The 22964-nt window shown below is 43.0% G+C and overlaps 1 protein-coding gene across 1 annotated transcript in view; it reads left to right on the top strand.

Annotated features, from left to right (window-relative positions):
* Positions 1-22964, top strand: part of ncoa1 (nuclear receptor coactivator 1) — a 99783-nt gene that overhangs the window by 35990 nt on the left and 40829 nt on the right. The window contains exon 3 of the mRNA XM_083790807.1: positions 18790-18889. Coding sequence (XP_083646933.1) covers positions 18801-18889 — 89 coding nt within the window. The 5' untranslated portion in view covers positions 18790-18800. The remainder of the gene's footprint in view (positions 1-18789; positions 18890-22964) is intronic.

Here is a 22964-nt window from a genome sequence, read left to right as displayed (position 1 = left end):
GGTATGTTTCAGTTAAATTGGAAATAAAGTGGCTATCTACGTGCCTATCTGCACGAGGGCTGAAACCTTGCCACCTAGGACATCTTTGAGTCTTTCAACTTGGCTGATGATCACAGCCTTTCACTGCAGGTGTGTGCGATCTCACACTTGCACATACACAAGCTTATGCACTCATCATGCACACACAGTAACACATGGATGGTGCCTCAACTAATATACTTAAAGGGCTACTTCACCTCTTTTGCAACCAGATCTTATTTTAATGATGTTTAGGACACAAACACTTTCCTGGGGGTTTTATGTGTAATATGTGTTTTATTCATGACGCCATGTTCATGACCAACAATGTGGTCTCACTTCCTTCCTAGGCTACATGTTGACTCAGTAAGACAGCCCACATGGTGCACCAAAGCATTGTGGTCATTGTAGGAATTCAACAATCCAGTCAAACCCTAGTCAAACACACAGACTTCATTATTTTTCTGGCAATGGAGTGCAAATTTCAAATTGTGCTATACTGTTATCTACTACAAAAACTAATAACATTGAGTGATTGCAGTTTCTTCCAGCGGTGAAATGGCCCTTTAAGGTTGAGCAAATAATGATTATTCATTATATAGAATCATCAGCCTGAGGGATACTGAGTAGGATTTTGAAACATTCAGTACTTTGAATGTTTCCGGCATATATATCCGACAATATGTTGGGTGAATTGTCGGTGCATGTATTGTCAGTGAGCAGTGACTTTCTATATTCTTTCTTCTACTGTATTTTTGTCTCAGTATGGTAAGGTGAGAGTGACTGAGGACAAGCTACTTCAGGTCCTTGAGAAAATTACTGAACCCATAATTGCTCCAGATGAGCAGAGTGATGCCTTTTATAGTTGCCTTTGCCTTTGGTGTGTGAATGTGAACACACATTAATGTGTGACGGTGTGCCATGTTGGTTGTCAGAAACACCAGGAAAGGCGATATAGGTACTATAAATGCAGTCCATTTAGGTAGAGAGCTCAACTACCCAGGGCACAGAGTTAAAAATATATATTTACTTTTCTTGTTAGTCCAAAGCTTGACAGAGGCCATAATAATACATTTTATTGTATTATACAAGTGCTACAAAGCAGAAATATTTAAAAGGAAAAACCCTGTGCATGCAGTTTTATTTTCGTCTTTTAAGATAGATTTATAAAGTAACTATTTTGGTTGGAGATATACTGAAGCGGTACTGCGGCGTTCCCAACTCTCGCGGGGACATCTTGCGATGTTTTGTTTGTAAACAAACCACGCTGTTTGAGATGCACCCAGCTGCAGCCTCGTAGACGAGCAGTCCCAGACACAGACACTTCTCTTAAAGTGTATTCTAAAGTGTCCTCAAATACGACCATTGTGTATGTTTTTAGCGACAAGCGGACAACATCAAATACGTTTGTTTACATCCCCGTAGTGGCTCAATGGCATTCCAATAATACACTTCAGGAGAGATTTGGACCAATCAGATTGTTTTTACTCAACACGAACAGAAGTGATTCGGTCTGCTTAGGCATTTTGGAGAAGGGTAGTGAGTCACACTTTTTGATGATTTTTTTTCTTCTATAATAGTTGTATCTTAGAGAGTAATATTAATCTGGCCAGTGGACAGGCTGGCCACACAACGACCACCAAGTGTCACGGGATATGACGACACACATGAGGTTACAAAATTGTTGCGCTATGTCACGTCCCTGTTGCCATAGCAGTGCCTGTAGCTCAGGGTCAGACCCTCCTCTCAGTAAACATCCTGGATGAGGGAGTGGGGCTGTCAAGACTGTCAGTAAAATAGAGATTTCAAACCCTACTCAACTCAACCATTCCTCCCAGAGGCTATAGGGGAGGTACCTTCTGCAAGTCTTCTCTCTGCATGCAAATAGCTGCACTGATAGGTCATTGTGGACAGTCTGCCACAGCTGTCTGGAATGGATAGGAATATTTCCAGCAGATAGTAAGAGGTTGATTTTAGAGATCTATCTCAACAGAATTTGCTGCAATAATATGAACTGACCTCCTAATGTCTACTCTGCACTCAGATTTGAATGCATGCTGTAGTAGGCGCCCCATGTTCTTGGTTGTAAAAGCTATTGTTTTTGCCAGTAAGGTGTAGACAGCCAGCCACAGATGAGCAATGCTTTTTGTAGGAATTTCAAATGATTGCCAAAATAATGAATAATATCATCCGTCACATGCTGGGAACAATTCAACCTTGCCAACTTGCATATCCCATGATTTGCAGGAAAAAGATTGTTGATTTTTGGATTGTGGTGATGTCATTCATAGTAATGCCCCACCAATCTTTTACCCATTTTGTTACTGGTACTCATTAACCACCTCCGCTACGTGTCGGTGGTTAATTCTTTCAGCTCTATTGTAGGTCAGATGTAGGTCAATTGAAGCCTATTTTTTTATACAACGCTTACCGCCATTGCCGTTGATTATTGGCAATTGCGCTTTTATAGTGCATTCGAACGATCGAGCCATAATGCTACTTACGTTAGCCGGTTAGCTAGCTACAGCACTGGATTGCCCATCTTAGATCGTCGTCGCCATAATAATCCATTCTATCCGTTTCTTTCAATCGCCTGTATCTCCTATTCCTTGTCCCAGATGGCATTTGGTCAAAACAACGTTTCTTTGATGGCACAGAGCCGACGATGTGGAGCTCTCCAGTGGCCCGGTTTGGATTCATATTGTAAACAAGGCCTGTCCAGGCTCCGTTCAGCTTCCTAGGTTAATACTACGTCCGGTAGACTGGAAATGTGGCTTTTCAAAATAAGAGCTCGACTGGAAAAAATGCTGGTGTGAATTAGATCCTACTTTTTCAATAAATGCTAGCGCTGTAAGTGTTAATCAGCCTGTCGGTGATTTATCTATAAACAATGACCACTCAGCCATACATTATCCCTTACATATTACATTGCTGCTAAATTGGACACACAGCACTTAGATAACAGATACCACATGTTCAGCCTGAACTTGGAATGTCTGCTTTCTGTTCAGATGCTCCAGCTTCCTGGAATAATCTTCGGTAAAAAATAAACAACCCAATAATCCTATGGACTATTTAATAACTTGGATCACAAATCTTTCTGCCTCAGCCTTTTCTGTTCATGTTTTTATTTTGTTATTTCAATGTCTTATAACAGTGCAAATCGGGGTAAAACCTGAATGTTATTTTTGGGAAATACATACAGATTTAAATTTCCGGTCTAGAGATTACCTGTGGAAACGGACTGTGTTGTGTCCATGCCCCTGTGTGTCAAAATTACCAGACACTGTCGTAGTAGGCGGGCAATGTTTTGTTTACATTTGTAATCCAGGATTCTGAGCTTGTACGACACAAGGTTACCATGAATGCAGAAGCTTATCTTCTACAAAGACAATCAGACCCGTCTGAAGTGATTGTCGCAAAAAAACTCAGCTTCCCATCATGCACCTGTGCACTGCAGTGTGAAGCTCAACAGCACCACTTTGTCACCTGTTGGTACCCTAAACATACATGCATGTATGCATGTATGCATGCATGCACCTGCAAAAAGTGAACATACTGTAAGTAGATACTTATGATTTTCCCTCAGTGTTGGTGGCTGGGTGGGTAGGTAGATATACTGTATCTACACACATGTATACAGGAATTATAGGGGGCACGGTGGCACAGTCTAGTGCTGTGGTCTGGGGTCCATCTATGCTTTCTATGGCATAGGCATCTCCCGGCAGGATCCGCCGGGAGAATCTAGACGCAGCTGTGCGACATGAGACTAATTAATTAGAGCGACAGAGAAAGAGTGTGTGTGTGTGTGTGTGTGTGTGTGTGCGTGCGTGTGCAAATCAATTTAACAAAGGCAGACGATCAGAAATAAGTGGACTCGGTCCCAGACTTTTTTTTTCTCCCTGGAAATAAAAACTAGTCTGGTAGTGCCTCACAGCTAGAAGGTCCTGGGTTCGATTCCCGCTAGGGGACGCTGTGGGCGCTGGGGCGTGTTCCCTCGGTAGGTGTTGGTGAAAGGGCCTTTCTGTGTGGAGTTTGAATGTTCTCACCATGTCCCCTAGGGTAGGTACCCTCACAAAAAACATGCAGTAATCCTGGTCTCTAAACTACCTCCCCCTGGCCAGCCTAGGTGCCTGAGGGAGGGGAAAGGATCTGGTCAGAATAACGTGTTCCTTCCAAGCGGCCAGGGAAACGCCCCCGTCAGGTGAAAAGAAGCAGCTTGGACTCCTCATGCATAGAAGGAAGCATGAGGTCAGTCCGCTGCCCCCCCCCCCCCCCCCCCCAGGTTGGCAGAGGAAGTGTAGCCTGTAGCGCCCATGTATCGCTCTCTAGATTATATATATAGCTCTATGGTGGGGTGAATCCGTCGGGACACGAGGACGCTGCAGGTTAAACAGTTTATACAAGAGAGACGTGTTTGTGGTGCCCTCTGTGGGCAGAAGTGAAAGCGGCTTTGGAGGTGTGCTCTATAGAGACCCCGGCATCAACATGCTATTTCAATTTGGGTATGATTGGTTCAACATGATATATGGAGTTGTTTTTTGTGTATGAAATAGGCCCTGCTGGCAGTTCAAACCAAGCATCAGAATAGGGAAGAAAGGTGATTCACTTTATGTGACATGGTTTTTGGTGCCAAACGGGCTGGTCTGAGTATTTCGGAAAGTGCTGATCTACTGTGGATTTTTACGTACAACCATCTCTAGGGAATACAGTGAATGGTCTGAAAATAGTGTCAGTTCTGTGAGACCTTGTTGGTGCCAGAGGTTAGAAGAGAATGACCAGACTAGTTTGAGCTGATAGAAAGGAACAGTAACTAAAATAACCACAGTTGTTACAAACTTACAACCAAGGTATGCAGAACACTTCTAGCCTTGAGGAAGACTGGCTACACCGGGTGCCATTCCTTTAAGCTAAGAACATAAAACTGGGGAACAGGTTCACTAAAATTGGACAATTGGAGATTGGGAAAAATGTCCTGGTTCGATGAGTCTTAATTTATGCTGTGACATTCGGATGGCAGGGTCAGAATTTGGATCCATCCTGCCTTTTGTCAACATTTCAAGCGGTGTAATTGTGTGGGCTGTGGGGGATTTTGTTCTGGCACAATTTGGGCCTGTACCAATTGAGCATCTTGAGAGAGAGAAAGAGAGAGATATATAATGTGTATATATAGTCATATACTCTATATAAAATGATATACATTTTATTTTATTTTGTTATGTTGTGTAAAGCGTAAGTACCAAGAAAAGCGCTATATAAATTTGATGTATTTTCTATTTGATTATTATGGATATAGACACACACACAATCGGTGTTAATTTATCCCAATGTAAGCATCCAGTTGGTTACGTGTACATTCAGATTGTTTTGTGTGGTGTCCGTTCGTTGGTGGGCCAATATGTGCAGAAGGGGAATAGGTACAGCAGTGTGGTAGGAGTATGTCAGCCCCCCCCCCCCACAGTTCCTGTGTGGTATTGTGTTGCAGTATAGTTAGAGGGGACCTGTATATGTTCTCTGACAGTGTCCTATATTTTCAGAGGGGCGGGCCTTAGCAACAGTGACTGAGCAGCTTCTCTTGGGGCATACCAACTCTGTTAGCAGAAGAGGGGTGGTCTCTTTCTCTGTGTGTGTCTGTGTCTGTAGAGCATGTTTGCTTTGCGGTGGCCAGCTCTGTTTTTCTCTGCTGTTGTCAACTGCTATCACGTTTTCTCTCATACACACTTCCCATCTCTCCTTCTCTCACCTGCTTCTTTACCTTCTCCGATGACTTTGCCTGTCAACCCCTCCCCCCGACACACACCTCCTCTCATCTTCCTCCCACCCCCCACACACACTCTTTCCTTCCATTTTCTCTTGGTGTGCCTCCATCAGTAATCGTACCCCCCCCCCCCCCCCCACCACCACCACCCTACATCTTTGTGCCTTGTGGTGCGTCCCCCCTCCCATACGTTGCCTCTGCCTCTCTGCTCGGTGTGCATGAGGCGATTAGGGGAGCTTGCAGAATGACAGCAGGGAGAGTGGAGACGAGCGAGAATGAGCCTTGAGTAAAGGATATATAGGAGACGAGGGGAAGGGAGCCAAGCGGCAGTGTGACAGACGGAGACATTGGGAAGAGACAGTACGTCTGAGTGGCTCACGATGAACCGTTTGTCAGATCGTCATTCCGCATTACCCACAAGCCTCCTCCTTCATTCTGGGGGACCGGCCATGCCGCGATATCGCTCCTCCTGCTCCCGGGAACACACCGTAAGACTGTGCTGACAGCTCGCTTGGTGCCTTCACCTTACGTCACACACACGCATGCACGCGCGCTCTCTCACATTCTCTCTCTCTCACACACCCACACACACACACACTGACACACACACACAGACACACACACACACACACACACACACACACACACACACACACACACACACACACACACACACACACACACGTCATCAGCACTGTGAAGCTGATCTGGTCTACAGGTGCGTTGCTGGGAACGTCTTCTGACCTTTTGTTTACGCTTTGACAGGCGTGTGTGTCTATGATTCTGGCTGTGTGCTTGACTGTGTTGACTGTTTTTAGTGTTGTGTGAGTAGTAGGCAGCGGCTGAGGCCCTCTGGCTATGTTTTAATGTGTGTGAGTGCTTTGCTGTAGTGTAGTTACTGTAGTAGTGGCCTGCTGTTGTAAATGTGTGCTCTCTTGTGTTTAGATTTTCTCAGCCAGGCCACTGCTCTGCTCCAAGCATGCAAGGGAAAGGATTTGCATGCTTTGCTTTGCATTTTTGACTTTGTCAATTTCCATACTTGGGTATATGTTTATATTTGCACGTGCATGTGCATGTGTGCGAAAGTGACAAAGAAGTAAATAAAAGAGAACATGCACATGAATGTCACTAGCAGTACTACATTGCATGGAACGGAAGTTGACTTAACTTGATCATCTACTTCTGGTGGGTTTGAGGTTTCATTATAACACCACAGCAATTTTTTGGAAATGACAATTTATTTTAACCTGCCGGAGTTGTCCATGGAAATGACATGTCTTACCTGCTATCACCAAACTCTTGTGAACACCTTTGGTACGGTACATCTCATAAACTTATCCATGTGGCTCCATTTGTGATTTAGAATGCATGAAAGTGTGCACACAATTGTACCACAATGGCCCATGTGTCTATACCAAGTTACCGTTCGCCCTGTTCATTCACCTCTTTTTTCCGTCTCTTTCCCAGCACCCTTTAGCCACTATGTTCATGTTCAGTTTGTGCTCAGCTTCACCGGGCCTGCCAACCATGTGGTCTGTCTTCCAGGCATGTGACATGGACCACATTCTTGTCATATAAATCACTGCCTTATTTCCTATGACCAGACCATATGACCACGGAGCAGACTTTACGTTAGTACTTTATGGCAATCATGTGTGTGTGTGTGTGTGTGTGTGTGTGTGTGCGCGTTCACATATTCATTATCTCTTACAACTCATCGCGCAAATATTTTTGTGATCTTAACATGGACTCGATGACATTTTATTTGACACAGGTTGATTTGCCATCGGCCTGGCAGTTGGCTCAAGTCAGAAGTCTTTGTAAACAGCGAAATGACGGGCCTACAGATTTGTAATATTTGATGTGCTCTGACGAGATGCTTTGTTCTTAACTTGGTTTGACAGCTCCCTGCAGTAGAAGGTGTGTTCATGGAGCTTGAGGTACAGCTATGCAGTTTGCTGAATAGGCACCATCAGAACTAATGCACGCCAAACTGTTAAATACAGTGACTGAATGGGCACCATCAGAACTAATGCACGCCAAACTGTTAAATACAGTGACTGAATGGGCACCATCAGAACTAATGCACGCCAAACTGTTAAATACAGTGACTGAATGGGCACCATCAGAACTAATGCACGCCAAACTGTTAAATACAGTGACTGAATGGGCACCATCAGAACTAATGCACGCCAAACTGTTAAATACAGTGACTGAATGGGCACCATCAGAACTAATGCACGCCAAACTGTTAAATACAGTGACTGAATGGGCACCATCAGAAGTAATGCAATGAAAAATAGAGCCCTTGATGCGATGATGCCTGGTAAAGAATTAGATGATCTCAAAATTGGTCCGTAAAAATAATGTTGTGCTGTGGTTACTGGCATGAGATGCATCCCCATATTATTCCACAATCTTTCCCTTTGTATCAAGGGTTTGGGAAATATGCGTTGATTAATTCAACGGCACCATATGCCATTGAGAATGAAAACTGCAATGATAGATGAAGTTTCTCTGTGCTTTTATGAAGACAGTCCCAATGTCAAGTTTAGCCTTCTTCACTTAAGGTACACAGAACTTTAAGTCCACAGAGATATACCATGGCCAAAACACAGTATGTGAAATGTGTCTCCTTCCTACAATATTTTGACCGGCAATATTCTACTCAAAACGGGTGACGGCTAATCAAGGTTTTGACGCGACTTTTTTCTAAAGGCCCTTCCTCACTGGACAATCAAACACCTGGCCTTTGTCTTTAAAGGAGCATTCAGTGATTTGGGTGATTTGGAAGAGAAAGAAAACGGTCCACCCCAGTAACAAGATGTGCACATGCACACGTTCTACAGTGGGGGAAGTACAACAGACCAACAGCACATGCACCAAGGCCCGCCCCACTCGATCATGATTGGAGGAAGGTCCCTCTCATCCTGATTGGATGAAGGCTTTGCCACCCAAAGCCCAAACCGAAACTAGGGGTTTTTGACCCCAGGGGCTCACTGGGGACAGGGAGGAACTCCTTATATGGTCAGCACACTTTGTAGTAGGGAGGATTATCCAAAAAATAAGTGATATTTTAATTAAGTGAAATCACTGAATAAAGTGAATATGTCTTTAACCTATTTTGGGCGGGAACCCCTTTTAGTGTTAGCATTATGTTATGCTTTAGCTATTGAAAAATATCAGACCTACAAGCTCGTAGCGCGCCACTCAGTGGCGCGCTACGAGCTTGTAGGTCTGATATTTTAAAAAAATCGAAGAACGACTGACACAGAAACATAGCTTTTTTAGAAAACTGTCAGGATGTAGAAGTCATTTTTTTTTTGTCAAAAATCACAATAAGACACGTTAACAACATGAAAGACTCAAAGCAAACAAAACACACATAAAACAACACACAACAGCAAAAGCAAGGAACACAAAAACAAACAATCCCACCCACCCCTCCCCCCCCCCGAGACCAAAGATGCCACATAATGTCATCACTCCTACCACTGTGCAATGGAAACAAAAAAACAAATAAATAATGATAATAACAATAATAATGATCAAACCATGCCCCCAACCAAATCTGCAATACCAGACCAAATCTCAATGTTTTCCTCTTTTGCACCATGCAATCTTGCTGTAGACATCTCTAGATAAATGATATCCAGAAAGGTCAAAGCCCATTGGCGAAATGACAATGTATGAGGCGGTTTCCAGTGCGAAGCAACCATCTTCTTTGCGGCCGTTACGCCAGCAAAGAAGACACGAATACGGGTGTTATTTAATGGCAACTGGGATACATCATTTAATAAGAATAGAGATGGGGAGGGTGTGATGTTAACTTGTAGAATAGTCGAAAGGTTAGTAGCAACCAAATTCCAAAATGTGAGGACACTCGGACACTCCCACACCATATGAAAGAATGTACCTATGGTGTTTGAAGTGCAGAAAGTGCAGTTGTGATTATTTAAAATCCGCATAGCACACAATCTACGGGGGGTTAAGTATGTCCTATGAACAAAATTTAGATGAATTTGTTGATGATCAGGATTCCTAGAAGACAGGACAACATTAGACCACACTGTATCCCAGCTCCAGTCTGGATCTAGATTTGGTATGTCATTCCTCCATACTGTATCGACAAGCAAGGTCCCATAACTAGATTCTAATAAATAATCATACAATACGGAAACAAGGATGTAGAAGACATTTGTAGAATCTGATCTCAGGTCAGAATGGGTTAATGTGAAAGGTTAAAATTAATTCATTCTCAGGAAAGATTACTCAAAATTGTCTGAAATATGTGCATGTATAATTGTCTCCAGGCAGCTCTGATTGGCATTGATGGAAACAGGACACAGGTAGACTAATTTCCCCCTCTTTTCTGGCATGATGCTATGCTATGAAAGATCTCCCTTGCTTTCAGCTCTCCTGATGTGAGGGACATAAAGAGGACATAAAGAGTAATGGTGGTTGTAGCTCCTGTTGTGAGTTTGGAGACCTATGGTGCATTTGTGGTGTTGAAACAGAGGAAATAAAGAACATAGAGACATACTGGCAATGGGAAAGTATCAATCACCAGTTATTTATACAGTATATAAGGCGAATATACTTGGTAATTGTTGTAGAAAAAAGGTTATAAGTGAGCTCTTATCATGTGTCCCAGGATGCCAGGAGTTATGTTATGGCGATGGTAGATCGCAGAGCTAACCATAACAGTAGCCTCAGGAACTGGCCTGGCAGCAGCTGCTTGCTTCTCTATTCCTTTAAAAGCAGACTACAGGCCGTGGAAGTCTGATAGAGAGTCAATACACGTTGTAGAGAAAAAAGATTTTGTAAATCACATTGTGAAACTTTGTTTTGTCTACATTCATAACAAGTTAGAGAAAAGGGTTTGGACAGCGACATGAACTGAGACCAAACCTCCCACGCTTGTTATTTATGACATTCAAAGACCAGGAGAAAGGAGACTCAAGGCTATTACCATGCTTTTGCATTCACACGTTAACAAGTATTCAAGCTTACCAGGGTCACACATCACTGAATGTAAGTGCATATTATATTATAATATTTTATTTTTATTTAGTTGATTGGCTATGTTTTTAAACATTCACTCATACAGAGATTCAGTGCAGATGTCTACGGGTGCATGCCTGAAAGGCTGAAACCCTATTGTTTGTTTTTGGATGGTCTTTCTCCTGCTGCGGTTCTGCAAATTCATGTGATAGAGACATGAAAATGTCATCAATGATTGGAAATTGCAGACCAAATCCAAATCCATCATCTTCACTCTACAAATTTGCCTCAATTCTGTCTGACTCGATTTTCTGCCATTTAGATGACATAAAGCTTGTTATCTTAGATATTAACGATTGAACTTCATACTGGCGTGGCTCAGCACAAATGGATCACAAAACAAAGGATAGCAAAATCCAAAATGTTCACACCTGCCCACTCATACTGTGAGACTGCTGCAGAGAAGCAGCCGAGCAGGTAATACTCTGTATATGAACTGGACTCTAATGGAAAATGTAAACCTTCGAGTGAATTATATTTTAACACTTACAGCGCTTTAGTTTACGATCGTCAAAATAACTTCACTGCAGGAGTTTTTCACTAACCTTTGTAGAATCACCCCGTCGTGTAACTACCATTTCATGAAAATCTGCTTTAACCCATTTTGGGGCCGGAACCCCTTTTGGTGTTAGCATCATGTCATGCTTTAACTATTGAAAAATAGCAGATCTACAAGCTCATAGCGCGCCACCGAGTGGCGCGCTACGAGCTTAAAGGTCTGCTATTTTTTAGAAATCGAAGAACAACTGACTAGAAACGTAGCTTTTTCAGAAAACTGTCAGGATGTAGAAGTCATTTTTAGAATCTGATCTCAGGTCAGAAAAAATAAAATTGTGCCATTGTTTGTCATAGTGTCGAAAAAATATTCCACCACCCCAAGCAACAGCTGTGACGTTTGTGACCGCCCCTTAGAAATTAATCTTCCACGCCGAGGTTCCAGACCAATACCTACACAGTGACATTAGTCTGGCCACACCTGGCAGCCTGCACTGCAGCAACTTCTAATCTGTGAGCACGCTTCTCTCACAGGAGTGTTTAGTAGACTGTTGACTTCCTAAAGCACATGGATGTACTCATCATGATCAAAGCTATGTGGAAATGAATGGTGGTGGTTATTTGAGCGTGTACTGTACAGAGGAATCTGATATCCTAAAATGACATTGTACTGCTCGGCCAATGTTCGGCCTGCTCGGACAATTGATGTGATAGATTCAATGATGATCCCCTGATCCCCTCACTTCAGTGGATTTTGCTTCTGAAAACGCAAAAATTATGACAAAGAATAGTATCCAGAAAATGGGAAAAGTTGGCAGAATCACAGTGGGCAAAAAATTGGGATATCATATATATGTGTACCAGTAAGACGCCTAATATTGATGACATGACAGATCTCCATCCCTGATGATGTCACGTGACGTCACATGCTCTCTCACCTGGGGTGACCAACCAAAACGTCATACTGACGGGAATTGCACGATTCCATAGTTAACTGTAACTGTAATAATCCCTATCACTGGTGACCCTTACTGTTAGTCTTAGGGATGGTGTAGACTGTAGAGTAGACAACCACTTGGCATCGAACCCCAGTCTTCACAGTGGTGTGCTGGAACCTTAGTTGGCCAATCAATGAAGTTGGCCAATCAATTTGATTAGCCAGTATCCGCCTACATCCATGCGCCCCCATACATTTCCTCACCACTGATAATCTTGGCTCATGTAGGAAGACCCATGGGTATACAGCAAAGCCTAAACCGAGTGCAACCCATTACCTGGAAGGACTTCCTCAAATACTTTGCAATTGTTATTTGAAACCTGGTTTGACTAATTCATGCAAAACATAGTACTCCAAACATGTGCACAAACAAATGCAAGATATTGATCTTTTGTGGACAGATGTAATCCTGGGGTCTAGTAGGACAAGCAGTACATTTTTTAAACACATCTTTTACTTTCTCCTTTTAAGGAAAATTACCACATAATGAATTCTCCAAAAGGTTGTATTGTATCTCGTTGGTTGTATTTGATGTCTTGATAGCATGGTGCTTTGATTTTACCATGAGGCTTTTGTGCCAGTTGGTGTTTGTTGCCGCTTTTCGATTGCAAACACGTCAATAATCTCAGAAAGAATTCTGATAACATAATGCGTCACATCACATGGCTCCTGGTCCTTGCAAAATCAGTCAGCGTGTGCAGCACTGGGATTAAAAACACAAAGTGGCTCATAAAAGACTTGTCGCTTAACATTCTGTTAAATGTGAGTAAATCTGGACTGTAAGCTTCTAAACAAGAATGACTCTGTCATAACTGCCAGGTGCAACAAGCTCTTGTAGCGCCCGTTTTCGTTTGTTTCCGACATTCTTTTGTTGGTCACTCACTGTGTTTATGGTTGTCCTCTAGCTCCAGTTAATAATAATAATAATAATAATAATAAAGCTTTATTTGTATAGCACCTTTCATGACATGAAATGCAGCTCAAAGTGCTTTACAGAGCAATGGAGAAAAAATGAAAAGAAAAGCAAGGCATAAAACATTAAAATAACAGCAGTAATGCAATACAGCGAGGAATTTAAAAGATCAATTAAAAGCAAGAGAGTAGAAGTAGAGCTGTGCTTTAAAAATGTCTACCAAGGCTGCCTGTCGAAGGTACAGTGGGAGTTTGTTCCACGCCGTCTGCCCGTAGAAGCAGAAAGCTGCTTCAGTTAGCTCATGACATTAGCTTCTCTTGCCCCTCGCTCCGCATTAGTGTTCAGAGTATGGGTTTTTATGCCGTTCAGACTATTGTTGGGTAAGGGGCCAGCCAATCATGACTAGGTCGTCGTCACTAAGGTCGTCTTTATGGTTTTATCAGTAGTGGTGGGTGCAAAACTGCAAGGCAAAAAGCCTTACAGTGTATGGAGAGCATTAGTCTGGTCTATGTGTGTGTCCACAATAGAACATCACACAGTGCACCTGAAGTAGCAGCTAGAAGGAGCTGGAAAGCTACAAGCCATTTCACTGACCACAGAATCTTGGGCTCAATATCTTAAGTGCCGCACGGAAAGCAGTTGGGGTTTCTGTGGAAAAATAGCTCCCATTTCTATTTTTACTCACGTACTATTGATGTGTGCATCACTATACTTTGCTTTCTCATATGCCGCAGATGGATGCTTTATTTTTTTCCTTCTTTAAAGCACCATTTGTTACGAGCTGGGGGGGGGGGATAGGAGAGGGGTGAACTGAGGTGAAATGTAAACGAGGCTAAGATTAGCAATCCTGTGAGCATTGAGTTCCCGTACGGTGTCAATGCGGCTTGTGTGTGCATTCCTTTTTGTCACGCAAATCCATGCTTTTACAGCATTCTAATGTTGGGTTTCTACAGCACGCACATATGCTGTTTGTTTCTTATTTTGCAGCTGTGGTTCAGCTGTACGTGTGTATATATTTATAGATACTACTGTACATAGTATCTGCTAACGTGCGGTACATATCCATGCCACACTCAAGTTGTAGCCTTCACCACATTGTACATTTTGTGCACTCACGTCTTACTTATCTTATCTTTGTACACGCCTCTCATTTTACTCGGGTGTCGTGCCGTACTGTATCGCTGTTCCTTTGTGTCTGAGTGTGAGCTCGCAGAATTCCCTCGCTGCACAATCTGCAGCGTGCGCTTGTTGCCATGGCTACACAGACAGATCCTGACGTGGGGATGGAACAGAGATGCTGCTGCAGATGTTGTAGCGTGCAGGGGAGGAGGGCGTGGGGCTGGGCTGGGCTGGGCGGAGGAGAGGGGTGAACTGAGGTGAAATGTAAACGAGGCTAGGCCGGAGAAAGATTAGCAATCCTGTGAGCAGCGTGGCCCCGCACCGTGACAATAGCTGCTTGTTTCCCCCAACCACCCCACCCCACTCCACTGCCCTGGGTTTTACAGTGCTTTTGTGCGCAGAAGCATTTAGGATATATTTGTATGTGCATTCATGCACATCTGTGCTTTATAACACTCTAATGTCAATACTGCAGCATGTAAATTGTCTGTTTTTTACGGATGCAGACACTATATGTGTAAACATTTATAGATATGTGTACAAATAGTATCTGCTAATGACGTACAGTACCAGTTCATCTCCCTGTCACACCTTTGGACACTATCTGTGTGAGCAAGTGAAGTTGTACACAAAGTTGTACATTTTGTGCACTCATCTTTGTACCCGCCTCTCATTCTGTATTGGAGTTGTACTGTACTGTACTGTACCGTTGCCTCTGTGTCTGACTGCGAGTTCTCATGATCTCACAGAATTCCCTCATACAGTGTCTAGTGAAAGTAGTCACCGCCCTTAATTTGTTCCGCATTTTGTTATGTTACAGCCTTACTCAAAAATTGATTAAATCTTTTTTTGCTCACAATTTTACATACAATGTCACAAATCACACCTGTGTGAAGTGAGGGGCGCTCTTATCATCTTACAACATCGAGGAGGTGATGTAATGATGATGTACAACAAACGGTGTCAAAACAAACATTAAATTATCTTTTTTGTTAATGGGATTTAAATTAATGTTTGTGTTGGTGACAAGATGACGTACATTTTCCCTTCATTGTGAATGGCGTTTTTAAAACAAACGTTGATCTAAAAACAAACATTAACTTATCTTCATTGTCAATCTGTGACCTCTGTTATCTTGTCTGTGTACTTAGGCTCCATGTCTGTGACCTCAGTTATCTTGTCTGTGTACTTAGGCTCCATGTCTGTGACCCCAGTTATCCTGTCTGTGTTCTTAGGCTCCATGTCTGTGACCTCAGTTATCTTGTCTCTGTTCTTAGCTCCATGTCTGTGACCTCTGTTATCCTGTCTGTGTGCTTAGGCTCCATGTCTGTGACCTCTGTTATCCTGTCTGTGTGCTTAGGCTCCATGTCTGTGACCTCTGTTATCCTGTTCCTGTCTGTGTTCTTAGGCTCCATGTCTGTGACCTCTGTTATCCTGTCTGTGTGCTTAGGCTCCATGTCTGTGACCTCTGTTATCCTGTCTGTGTGCTTAGGCTGTGACCTCTGTTGTCTTATCTCTGTTCTTAGGCTGTGACCTCTGTTGTCTTGTCTCTGTTCTTAGGCTGTGACCTCTGTTGTCTTGTCTCTGTTCTTAGGCTGTGACCTCTGTTATCTTGTCTCTGTTCTTAGGCTGTGACCTCTGTTGTCTTATCTCTGTTCTTAGGCTGTGACCTCTGTTGTCTTGTCTCTGTTCTTAGGCTGTGACCTCTGTTATCTTGTCTCTGTTCTTAGGCTGTGACCTCTGTTATCTTGTCTCTGTTCTTAGGCTGTGACCTCTGTTATCTTGTCTCTGTTCTTAGGCTCCATGACTGACTTCAGTTATCCTGTCTCTGTTCTTAGGCTGTGACCTCTGTTATTTTGTCTGTGTTCTTAGGTCCATGTCTACATCTGTTATCCTGTCTGTGTGCTTAGGCCCATGTCTGTTACCTCTGTTATCCTGTCTGTGTTCTTAGGCTCCATGTCTGTGACCTCTGTTATCTTGCCTGTGTTCTTAGGCTCCATGTCTGTTACATCTGTTATCCTGTACAGTCTGAGGTCCAATGCAGGGTTTCATTATGGATGTCTCTGTACTTTGACATGCAGCGCTGTTAGATGTGCCTCTATTCCAGGAGGACAGCACTGCCTGGCTTTGCTCCGTGGTGGGCAATATTGCTCAGTGTTGGCATTGCCTTGGGGGGGTAATATTTTACTATTCTGCGCCTGACAGGGCTGAGTCGGCTCTAGCTAACTTTCAACAAGGCAACTCGCACACTTTAGCCCGCTCGGTTGTGCCTCTCGTGGCTCAAGTTCAATAGAGACGGCGCCCCTCCGTCACGGTCTAGAACTATACTTTATCGGCCAAATAAACTAGTCTGCGGTTGTTTGAAAAATAGTGGCGGCAGCCGGATTAATTCCCACAAGGTGTGGATTGGGAGTCCAATGATTAGCGCAGCACACTACTGAGCTGGCTGCCAGAATTGGTTTTCAGGCTGTATTAGAATGTGAAAATGCCCCAAGGGATCCATACTAGTACTAGGTGCAAGGGGCACACCTCCACTCCTCCAGTCTCTTGCTGTGCGAAATGAAAGCAGGCCTCCCTGACCAAGACCCATCTCCTGCAATTGCTCAGCTCGGCCAGGTGGACATCTCTAGGAAGAGTCCTGGTGGTTCCAAACTTCTTGTATTTATGAATGATCTAGCTCATTGGTTCCCAACCTTTTTATACTGAAGTACGACCTCAGAAAATATTTGGCTCTCCATGTACCACCATAATAAGTGATGTTAAGATACAGGAGCTTATACCTGGCCCTTTTGTTCCATTCCTAAGCCAATAATGCTGCTGCTCTTACAAAACTTAGTAATCACCAATCAGCACAACTGATGATATATATATATATATTTTTTTTTAAAGATTAGTTTTCGGCTTTTGTGCCTTTATTGATAATTACAGTGAAGACGGACAGGAAAAAGGGAGTGAGAGAGTGGGAGAGACATGCAGCAAAGGTCGTCATGAACGGGACCTGAACCTGTGACAGGCCAGAGCCTATATGTGGTATGCGCCTGGACCATTAGGCCAGCGGGTGCCCCCCACAACTGATGATATTTCTAATGTGGTTCACCCGTTCTCAAAACCTCTATTAACGGCTAGGTGTGCTGTCATGCCCATTTCAGCACAGCTGGACTAGACGGCCTATTTCAATCAATTGCTTGGTCAGAAGAACTACCTGTAGTAGTATACATATTTCTTTCCACTTTTGTTTCCTTTTTTGGGCAACTCCTCCAGTACCAGTGGTTGGGAACCCCTGATCTAGCTAGCCCACTGTGGCTTCAATGCTGCGGGAAGTAGGGATGCTCTGATCAGGTTTTTTGGGGCCGATCCCGATCACCGATTGTTTTTCTCATGACTGGCCGATACCGATATGGCCGATACCGATCTTGTGCGTAAGAGGCAAATTTGAATATTTCCAACATGTGTGTGTGTGGAGGAAGGGGGGAATGTTAGGCCTGTCACAAAAATGCAACACTACTACATTACACTATATATCTGATTGACATTTATACCACTTAAATAGTGTAAAAGATCGGTTTCTCTACATAGGGTAAATTGCAATCACATAATATGTGATTGCAATTTACCCTATATTATAGGGTAAATTGCCGATCACCGATCGGAGTGAATATCTGCCGATACGGCCGATCTCCGATCAGTGGCCGATTACCGGAGCATCTCTAGCGGGAAGGTTTTTTTTTGTAACCGTCTCCAGATCTGTAGCTTTAACTTAATGGCTTGGTTTGTGCTCCAACATGCACTGTTAATTGTGGGACCTGATAGAGAAATGTGTGTGTGTCTTTCTAAATGATGTCAAATCAATTCATACGCAGACTCCAATAAAGTTAAGCAACAAAAGTAATATATTACAATTTTGTGATCAAGTAAAACCATACACTAACTACTCATTAGTGGGTAAAATAATATTACAGTAATATATCAAAAGTAACTTGTTACTGCCCATCACTGGCTGTGAGCACTGATTTTGTTCCAGCCTTCCATACTACACCGCAAATTGTTACCACTGATTTTCGAAGATGGCATGTTCGCCTGCTATCGCCAGTAGTTGCCGGGTCCCATTGACATGCACTTCCGGGAAATTTGTCTGGCTGTTGCCCGCTGTTAAAACCCACTGTGACTGGACAGAGACATAATTTCTTCTTTTCAATTCTTTCTTTCTTTTTCTTTTTTTTTGCATTTCAGATTTTTCTTTGTCTGTCTGCCACAATCGTTTGGCTGCAGAAACCCTCACCAGGGCTGCTCCTTCCCATCACTTTGGTCACACCTTCACATCATTTGAGCACCACACACGTTGCAAACAAATAATAGCCCTAATTGAAAATGATAAAATAAATGAATAATAATAACTATGCTGAATGTGACTCTTTCCTGCTTCAGGTGTGTTGAAGATGAGCGCAGTAGGGGAAGGTCCCCTGGACCCTGCCACACCGGATTCCCGGAAGAGGAAGGCCTCTCCATGCGACACGTCAGGACAAAGGTAAACACAGATACACACAGATACCAACCTGCCCCAAGATGGAGATATTATGTTTTTATTGGGTTTTTAATAGCTAAGACAGACTAAAAACAAGACAACAACACCAGACTATAATGCACAATGAAGGAGTAACAGACAAGAGGTATAGGGAATAAATACAGTTTCGAAACATTACCAAAAAGAGTGTAGAGAGCAGAGAAGTGACTTGGTGGAGTCGAGATGACCTGTAATAGGGCCCCATAATTGTGCGGCGCTGCTTTAGCAGAGCCACCAGCATAATATCGTCAATAGAAAACTTTGGCACCTAACTAGTCTTACATGCTTTCACTTAGAAACTTTGGACCCTCCCTATTCCTTCATACTTTCACAGTTAAACTCAATTCACAGTTTAAAAAAAAATCCAATTTACTGTGGACATGCAGATTATTACTTTGAAATTATTGGCAGTTTTCAAAATATATAACTTGAAGCGCCCAATGCATGTTCAATGACAGCTGGCAATCAATGGCAGCACACCCAGGGCTCGAAATTTGTACTTTCAGTCTCAGAATGTAAATTCAGAATGAAGGAGCACCAGAAAAAATTAGGAGCACCCACCAAAATTTAACGAGCACCAATATGTAATCGATTTTTTACATTCATTATTGGTATTACACTTGTAGCCTACAACAGTGGTTCCCAAAGTGGGGTCCGGGGACCCCAATGGGTACTTGGAGGTGTTCCAGGGGGGACCCAGCTAAATGATCATTTGGAACCAAATGGACCCTTATGGGTCAGTAACTCGAGAGTGTACAAATCGAACCAAAAGGACCATAACGGGTCTATTTGGTTCCGTTTCTATGCTCTCAGAGTTAAATTAGCATTGATTTTACAATATAAATTGGGGGTCCCAGAGATAGAAATGCCATTAAATGGGGGTCCGTGGACTAATTCATGTCAAACTGGGGGGTCCTTGACATGAAAAAGTTTGGGAACCACTGGCCTACAACAGTGGTTCCCAAACCTTTTCATGTCATTAGCCCACGGACCCACATTTGAAAATATATGCCAGGGACCCCCATAAGAGAAGATTTTTACGGCTCTAGCAATGATTTTCAGCCATTTTAATTTCAAGGACTCCCAGTTTGACCTGAATTAGGCTACCATTCCCCATTTATATCTCTGGGACGCCACTGTATATTGCAAAATCAAAGTTAAACAGGGAAATTGGTATACCCATAGTATGTACACTCTCAGTTTCAGACCCATAAGGGTCCATTTGGTTCCTAACTATCATTTAGCTGTGCACCCTCTGTTACTCCCTCAAGGACCCCTAGCGGTCCCTGGACCCCACTTTGGGAACCACTGGCCTACAAGCCAGTTGGTATGAGATGCTATTTTTGTTTAAGAAGCGTTTAATTTGTGGGCGGCTGTGGCTCAGGAGGTAGAGCAGGTCGTCCAATGATCCCTGGGTCGGCGGTTCGAATCCCGGCTCCTCCTGTCCACATGTCAAGTGTCCTTGGGCAAGACACTGAACCCTACATTGCCTCCAATGAGTTGGTCGGTGTGAGCTTGCCACCATTGGTGTCTGAATGTGGGAAGTGAGGACGCTGGCGTCGACTGTTCGCTTCACCTCCCAATGTATGAATGAATGAACCATTGTAAAGCGCTTTGAGCACTTGGAAAAGCGCTATAAAAATGCAATTCATTATTATTAATAAACCATTTGAAAATATAATTAAATTCTAAATACTGTCTGCTATAATTTCTGGATTTGTAAATGGCTACAAAACCCTTTGTTTTATGCAGGCCTGCTTTTTTATTTAAGTAATCTTTTTATATATATAAAATATTTTCATAACATCATTAATTTGCATGTCTAGGAAAAAGGGGTGTGTGTTTCCTCCACACATTCCATTCAATTGAGCCCTTTTATTGTCTCTCACAGCTGAGGACCTTAGGTCTGATGTTCACCCACTTAATGTCCACGGACTGACAACGGGTGAGCAGAACAAGCCAAGGAGATATTTCTTTAAAAAATCATAACTCTGGACAGGAATGGACTAGGACTAGGAGGAACTTACTTTTTTTTTTTACATGCTCAGATATTTATGCTCTAAATTGGATTAAATCATCTCGCGGGACGGAACTGGCCAGCTTTGGTCGCGACTAGCTTTGGTCGCGATCGTTTTGGTCGCACTACAGCAATTATTTGCAGTGGCACTGGTGCTCCCAGTTAAATTTCGAGCCCTGACACTGTTTGGGTGTATGGCAATCTTGCGATTATGGCTATAATAGCCATAAAATAGATGCCTCATTGGCCGCTGCAGTTCGTTGGAGCGATGTGTGTTGAAGGAGGGCCAGAAGAATTTACACTGGGAGAGGAAGTACGCCGGAAGTGTGGAAGGCATGTTACGTCACGCTGCCACTCAATTGATTACTGGCCAATCACAGCGTATCTTTCCCGGGACTTACAGACCCGACGCACGCTCATGCTTCCGCAGTGCTTTGCAAGGAATCTCTGGAAAGTTTTGCCCTCCCTTGAGCACATCCACTCCAGAGCCGGAAAGGGCGTCTACGTTTATATGTCTATGGCTATAGCCCTACTCACCACTTTTGTCACATTTGGACATGTCTCCCATTTGTTTTTCTGCCAGCTTCAGTTGTGTGCAATGTAACAGGAAGGGAGAGCCAAAATTGAAGTTGTTTATTTTTATTCGTGATATTATGAGGCCTTGGGGGTTGGCATTTCTCTTCTTGCTGCCTTCCCTCCATGTGAAGTTTTGAGCGCCACTAAACATCAACCGGACAGACGGTGGACTTGAACCTAGGTCTTCTGATTGGGCAAGGATCTCTTCTCAATGTACCATGCTGCCAACACTCACCCCATTGCGCAACATCCAGGAGCTTTTATTGTGAAAAACCAAAATAGCGAAACTTGGCAAGAAATGAACCAAGAATTCTTGGCTCATTTTTAGCTGCTCGTCTCCCCTCTCGGTAGTCTACACTCATAGGTCAGGATTAAGACTCAAGTGGTAGTTCAGTAAGAAAAAAGAAAAAAACAAAGGCCAGTAAATTCATTATCCATGAGGTTCACAACAAGCACAAATGTAGAAACAGTTGGAGGAGTCTGATGGCTGAGATAATGTTCCTTCTTAACAAGCAACGCTACAGGGCTACAACACAAAATAGAGAGACACTTCTCTGGCTGGAGCGGTCAGTCCAACATTGTGGAGGCCGGGAGGGTGTAGGGTGGAGCGATGATGACTGGGCAAGGCAGAGTTCAGCAGCATGCTAGTGGCGTGGTGGTGGTGCAGCGTGGGCTGCTATGTGTTTTCTCAATTTGGAGCAGCCTCCAATGTTTCAAGTTGGCAGCAAATAAAGCCAGTGGCTATAAACACATCAAACAGCCACACTCAGTAACCTTTGTTTGATGCTACATTGATTGATAATAGGGCTGTCACGATTCGCCTAATCCACAATTCGATTCAACTTTCGATTGTAAGGTCACGATTCGATACGATACGATATTCCATACGATTCAATCGATATTTTTTAAAACCTCGTATTTTCAGTGCAGAGCGATATATGACATTGATTATTAATTTAGGCTAATGTTTTGATTTGTAAAGAAAAACACTTGTATCTCTGCAATGTTACTTTTATGTGACTAATAATACATGAGAATGAGAATAACCAACAATATAAACTTTTGTTTTTATACCAATCATTTTCAGATGTTTCTTTAAGAGGATGAGATTACATTATTGTTAAGCTCTACTCTAAGAAACTAAATAAAATGAAAGTAAGTAAATAATTGTGCTGTGACTAACAACATTAGAAAACATCTATTTTGCTTCAGAGGACATAACATCCTTAACAGATTTACCAATACCAACATTTTGTAACTCCTACTTGGAGTCGGGACTAACATTAGCCCCACATGGTGGAACCTCTCACTCCCAGTCCCCAGTGGTTCCCAAACCTTTTCACGTCAAGGACCCCCAAATTGACACTAATTAGCCTGTGGACCCCCATTTGAAAATATATGCCAGGGATCCCAATAAGAGAAGATTTTTACGGCTCTAGCATTCTC

The sequence above is a fragment of the Protomyctophum parallelum genome, assembly GCF_964188405.1.
Source record: "Protomyctophum parallelum genome assembly, chromosome: 19".
NCBI classification, from domain to species: domain Eukaryota; kingdom Metazoa; phylum Chordata; class Actinopteri; order Myctophiformes; family Myctophidae; genus Protomyctophum; species Protomyctophum parallelum.
The sequence above is the reverse complement of the archived record's forward strand: the minus strand, read 5'-3'. Positions and strand labels throughout refer to the sequence as shown.